This window comes from Lactuca sativa, chromosome 9, assembly GCF_002870075.4.
Source record: "Lactuca sativa cultivar Salinas chromosome 9, Lsat_Salinas_v11, whole genome shotgun sequence".
Classification (NCBI taxonomy): domain Eukaryota; kingdom Viridiplantae; phylum Streptophyta; class Magnoliopsida; order Asterales; family Asteraceae; genus Lactuca; species Lactuca sativa.
Window position 1 is genome coordinate 207,928,668 of NC_056631.2, and position 6,313 is coordinate 207,934,980.

General features: G+C 31.9%; 1 protein-coding gene and 1 long non-coding RNA gene across 7 annotated transcripts; both read right to left on the reverse strand.

The window, feature by feature from the left end:
* Window positions 1–219: 219 nt before the first annotated feature.
* On the reverse strand, window positions 220–1,544 carry LOC111892987 (nuatigenin 3-beta-glucosyltransferase). Its single transcript, XM_023889065.3, has one exon. The coding sequence runs from the start codon at window positions 1,504–1,506 to the stop codon at window positions 355–357; it is 1,152 nt and encodes a 383-aa protein (XP_023744833.1). The 5' UTR covers window positions 1,507–1,544; the 3' UTR covers window positions 220–354.
* Window positions 1,545–2,525: 981 nt separating this feature from the next.
* Window positions 2,526–6,074, reverse strand: LOC111893000 (uncharacterized). Of its 6 annotated transcripts, none has more exons than XR_006187204.2 (8): window positions 5,930–6,074; window positions 5,595–5,838; window positions 5,443–5,498; window positions 4,690–4,903; window positions 4,515–4,599; window positions 3,346–3,542; window positions 3,195–3,269; window positions 2,526–3,101 (listed from the first exon to the last, which is right to left on the reverse strand). It is a non-coding gene; the product is annotated as an uncharacterized LOC111893000 (long non-coding RNA). The 6 variants fall into 6 exon arrangements; XR_006187203.2 differs by having other exon boundaries at window positions 3,346–3,684; XR_002850766.3 differs by having other exon boundaries at window positions 2,526–2,817; window positions 2,948–3,101; window positions 3,346–3,684; window positions 4,515–4,903.
* Between the last annotated feature and the right edge of the window lie 239 nt (window positions 6,075–6,313).

Below are 6,313 nucleotides of genomic sequence, written 5' to 3' on the forward strand. Positions count from 1 at the left end.
TTTGGGCCCGAAATCAATCCAAAGCGTCAGCCCAAGACCAGATTTTTAAGGAAAGGGCTTTTGGAAAAATAACGTTTTGCTTTCTCCAAAAAAAGAAAATAGAATATGGTGTTAATTGTTTAAAAGCAAAAACCACATATAATATATAATGTAGTTTTGTCTTTTGGCTTTTTGGTTAACATGTACTATATACTAGGTTTCATCTCAAATAGCAACACATAAAGAATAGTGATCTATCATAATTGATAAATAATTAACTAAAATATTAAAGCCTTTAACATCAAATATTAAAATGGCACATCATCATCTACCCGTAAATATAGCGGTATTGACTATCAAAGTGCGCCAGCTGCTTCAAGGTTTTGGGGACAATTTACTGGCTTTCAGATCTTCTATCAAAGCCATTAAACTGTTATGAGAAGATCCACCTTCTTCAACAACATGTTTAGCTTTCATGGCTGCCTCTTTTGAGTTGCGTCTTATGCTTTCAGCTATGGCGGATCTACCTGTCAATATCTCAATAGCATCACTTATACTCTGTTTCCCGATGATTGGACTGGTGATCACCGAACTAGAGTTCCAAACATCCACCCCTAGGCCGACTCCAATCCCTAAAAGCTCCACCAGCTTCTCGTTGTAAAAGTGATCGGCGTACAACGGCCATGTCATCAATGGCACACCGGAAACGACCGCTTCAAGCACGGAATTCCACCCGCAGTGGCTCAAGAACCCTCCGACAGCCGGATGTTGTAAAATCTCCACTTGTGGAGCCCACTCCGTTATGATCAAGCCCTTGTTTTCCTTTCCAATCCTTTCCTGAAAACCTTCCGGCAGCCCACCGATTTCTTCATCTCCAAACTTCTTCCTCACCACCCAAATAAACGGTTGTTTAGAATCTTCAAGTGCTAAAGCAATTTCAGTGATCTGAGCTTCTGGGAAGTTCACCATACTTCCGAAACAAACGTATATCACCGATTTGGGGTTTTGACAGTCGAGCCATTTCAGACAACCGTGCTTCTCCGACGTCCTCCGGCAGTCGCTAATAAAATATTGAAACAGAGGACCAATATGCCAGATTTTCGTTCCATTAATCTTCTTTAAATGATCGGCATAATCTGGTTCGATCTCGTAAAATGTATTATGGACTATTCCGTAACTTTTCTTCTCCGATTGTTTAATGGTTTCCATCATCTCACCCATTTGGGTCTTGTACTTGAAAAGGTCCGAGACCTGAGACCTCTTCATCGTGATTTTATCTGGCAAATTGGGAACCACAAAGCTTTCCGATTCCGATTTCACTTTCTCGTGAGGTTTATGAACTTTCAAGCTATCGAAAATGGAGTGGTAAAAGATAGAAGAAGGGTAAAACAACAGTCTCGGGATTTCGAGGTCAACAGTGAACGGGAAGAACATGTCGGAGAAGATGCAATCTGCAGAAAGACTGCGAATCAGATGTTCCATTGATGTCTGGAGCATCATCGCGCCTCGGATGACTGCGGATGACATTTCTTGATTGGTGGAAGCGTTGAGGCTTCCGTTTTGTTCAAAATCGAAAGTTACTATGTCAAGTAGAAAGTTACTATGTCAACTTATGTTGCGTATTATATTATTATATAGACACAATCACGCATTTCTACTTGACATAGTAACTTTCTCAAAATCTTGAACAAAATGAAAATACTTCATATGTCGCGGGTGTCAAAATTCTTGGCCAACAAATCGGGAAAACTAAAAAAATGATAAGGATCAACCCTATCAATAAAATCAGGGGACACACAAACTGTGGTGGTTTTGTAAAAAATTATCTTATGTTTGTGAGGAACAAGCATATAGTCTCCCTCATTTCTAGCCATAGCAAAGTTACCGATCTTCCTAATAGCTCATTCATCATATAAGGCTTCAAATAGAGGAATGATATTCTTTTTTATTGTTGCTTGTATTTTATTGCCCTATAGTTAATAATGAAATTTTAATTAGTGTAAATAAAAGATGAATAGAAAATAGTAAAATGCATAATTCGTATCTCTTGATCAATTAAAATCATGTCCAAGCCCCCGACCATTTTTAAACAAGATGACTTTAACACGGATGTTCCAACATTCTTTTGATGCATTGATGTCAGCAACCTTATCGAAGATCAGTTGAGAAGCGTTGTTCTCTGCTATCGTTTTGTATTGTGTAGATTGAAAAGAGAAAAAAGCTAGGATTTATGATATGGATTAACAAAAAACGTATACATATATTTATATAGTGTAAAAAAGTATTAATTATAGTATGCAATAATAACAATATATCTATAATACTTTCCATTTTATTAATTCATACTAAAAATAAAACAAATCTTTTTAGGAATGTATAAAAATAATTAATTATAGTATGCTATGAAATTTATTGTAATATCATTTCTATAATTAAAAAACTGCTTAATTATAGTATGCTATCAAAATAAAAATAAAAAAAATATATATATAGACTATAAAATATCATTACAAAAATAAGTGAAAGAATACCAAAAATAGCAAATATCTCTATAATATTTTCTATTTTATTAATTGATACTAAAAATAAAACAAACGTCATATTAGGAAGGTATAATACATATATAATTCGTCAAATTTTATATATAAACTTCTAAACTTTATGGGTAAATGCATGAAAATGTTAAATGGGTCAATCTCTTCTAAACTTCTAAACATATAATTCCTCAAATTTAACTCATAAAAGAGTAAAACCAAGAAAGAAAACAACAATATCGCCTGTATGATCACTCCAAACCAAAGCCTTAATACCGCCATAACTTCAACACCATCAGATGTTCTGAAAAAACAACATTATTTTCCAACACTAAATAACTGAAACAATAAATAATATGATAATAAAAAAAATATACGAAAGAAGGCATATTCTTAAAAAACTGAAACAACACTAAAGTTCCAACACCAAACACCTTAAATCCTGTTTTTTGTTTAAGGTTTAGCCAAATCTCAATGTAAGTTGGGTCTATGTTACTTAGCAATCCATGAAAAAATCGAATCATGTGGTATAGCTGAGTGAGATCATTGTAACCACAAGATCTTTTCATTTAGCAAAAATCCCTTAATCTGCACAATTTTTTTTAAAAAAAATTATTATTTATATAAATTATATTTAACAATTTTTAAGCAAAAATCCATCTTAAATTACTAATTACTAACCTGTGTAAGCAGACTATCATCGGTTGGAAGCTTGAGATCATCCTTAGTGCCACCATTTTCAGTCAACAGACTCACCTATAATAAATCCATTTTTTGTAAAATATAAACCAAAGAAAGTAAAGGGGAAATGATTAAGATAAGAGACACGTACGAATCCATCTTCAGAAACTTATCCTAGATCCTTGGGATAAGAATCTTCATCTGCAGAAAGCTTAGTCTCGAGAACATGATCATAGGCATGTGGATCATGTTCAATCTCATTTGAAGTTGATGCCAAATCATTGACATTGAAACCGCATACAGCATCCAGTTCCACAAGAAAATTTTCATCAATCTCATGAATCCCATCTACATCATCAATGTTATCAAGCACATCGTTACATTCAATACTACAAAGAGTGTCGCTCGAACCCACTTGGTTTTCTGGTTCAAATTTAGCACTCAATACAAAATTAATGCTTCGTGAAATGTCATTATGTGGTTCTTCGATCTGCAAATTGTCCAAGTTGTTGCTAGTGATTCTCAATAAAAGCTAAGACAAAATAACTTCATAATAATGATAATAATAATAACAATAATAAAAATAATAATTGTTTACATGGAGCAAAAACATAAAAGCACTTTTTCTCTTTCTTACCAACAAAAGAAGCATCTTTATATTTTAGGACATTTTTTAAAAATATAAGGTTTCCTTTTCTTGATAAGTTCTTTATGAGAGGGTGTATATTTATGAATAATAACTATTAATTGAAATTAATAAATTTAACATGGGTTTTATTTTTTTTTTATTCTATATTTTGATCATGTGATTAATAATTAGATATATTTAATAACCTTATATGACAAGACAAAAGTTGGATTATTTTAACAACAGAATCAAAAGTTGTTCTCCTAAAATATTGTTAGTACAAGTTAACAGGTAAAATATCTAATTTGGTATAATTTACTATATTTTACGGTAATCATTAAATATTAAACACATTTAGGATGGTTACCTAATTTGTTCTATTCGGTAACTTGCATCCAACCAATTTCTTCATGTACTATTTTATAAAAATATAAATAAATAAATATGATATTCGTCATTAAAAAAACTTTTTGATTAAGGGTTTAATGCTGAAAATAGCAATTTACTTCCATGTATTTGGATATTATAGCATCTTACTTTCATTTTATTGTATTGCAACATTGTAATTTCAAAACTTTTCATAATCACAAAAGATAGTTTTATTTCCAATGATCTAATTTGCACATGAATTAAAACTTAATAATCAAAAAAGATAGATTTTATTAGATTTTAAAGTTGTATATAAATATAACCTTTTTGTCAGGTACATCAAGTACAGGAAGCAGTCTTTTGTCCAGGGACATTTTCCAGCTCACAAGATCTTGACGAGATAATGGGCTGTAAAAATAATTGAGGAAAGGGTTAAATTGTAAAATGCATGAAAGTATAATGTCTTAAAAATGTAAAAATGGAAGAATCAAGGAGAACATTGGAAACGATCAGCCAGGAGGTTCTCCATGGTCATTTGGTATTGGATTTCAGATCTGTACAGCAGCAGCAGTAAAATCACCCCCATGAGCATTAATAATAACAGTGTAGGACTAATGGTTCTCTGTTTCCACATTTGTTGAAGCTCTGATACCCCAGTGGCAGCAGAAATGCTAGTAAAATTCACACCTTCATCTGATTCTCCAGTTGAATTCTTCATTCATGAAATCAAAAGTGCATCAAGGTTTCAGACATTATGGTTGGATAAGTTCACAGACGAAAGAATGCACACACACACACACACACACACACACACATATATATATATATATATATATATATATATATATATATATATATTACTATGAACTTGTAAAGAAGCAAGTCCCCTCCATCCACTTTTGATAGCTAATTGTAATGACTCTTAAGTTAGACTCAACAGTATTAACAAACTAACAGATGCGAATTTTTTAAATAAGTTGCTGACAATATCATAACAGATTCTTAACTTAAGAGAGATGTGAAGGGACTACAAATAATATTTTTTTGACCCTCATAAAAGAACATCATTTAGTATTAGAAACAATAAAAAAAACAACCGAATCAAACCTGCAACGTGATTCATGAAAGAATATCTATAAAAGCAAAAAAGTAAATAATACTTTTTGACCCTCATGTCAAATTACAAGAGGATATAAAGGATAGTTAGAATAAGAAGGGATATGGTTATAGGGAAAGAGTAATTTTAGTTACCTGTAAGGTGACATCGATAAAAATCCATATGATAATGTAATCCAAAACATAGTCACCTGTGTAATTAGGGTTGAAGTAAAATTATTGACTTGAACTTGATATGCTTCACGTAAAAAAATACAATAGAGTAATAGAAAGATAGAGTTTGGCACCTGGGTATGTATTTATGATCAAAAACTAAAAAGAGAGATCGAAAGGAAGATAGTGAAGGCAGAGCAGCGGAGGAAGAACACATAGCAGCGGGGGAAGAACACATATGATCGATTTGATGTATGAAATCGATGGGGCGACCCTTTCTGGTATCGATTGAAGGAAGCGATTAGGGTTTAGAGCAAAAGAGAGGGAGAAAACTAAGAAGATCATGTCGATATATGCTCTTGGCATCTGTCTGTTCGACTAACAAAAAAACCCCAAAAAATAATCAAAACCACAGTGCGAGATAAAGATCGAAAACCAAAAATAGAGACCTGAAGGGATGGTCAGTTACCTTCTTGTAGGTTGTATCGTCCGAGCATACTGAGGATGGTGTTAACAAACGGCTGTCGGAGAAAAGAGAGAATGGAGAGACATAGGAATCAAATTAGGAATTTGAGGACGAAATGTAAGACGTAAATTACAATTTAAGGTGTTAATATTTTGGTTAATGATGTCATCTTCTAAAGTTCTTGTTTCTTTATTTTATAATTTAAGGTTCTATTTTAATAATTATAGATTTACACTTTTTATATTTTTTTTGGTTTTTTTCACATTTATTTTTTTAATTTTGGTTATTTATGGTTTTTATAACTTTTTTTAGTATTTTGATTTGTGTAAATAAAAAAGTTATATTTATTTTTTTTATTTATATTTGTAAATATAACTATTTTATTTA

What these genes read in the sequence shown, in the direction of transcription:
- LOC111892987 (XM_023889065.3), bottom strand. Translation starts at nt 1,506, where the DNA reads ATGTCATCCGCAGTCATCCGAGGCGCGATGATGCTCCAGACATCAATG.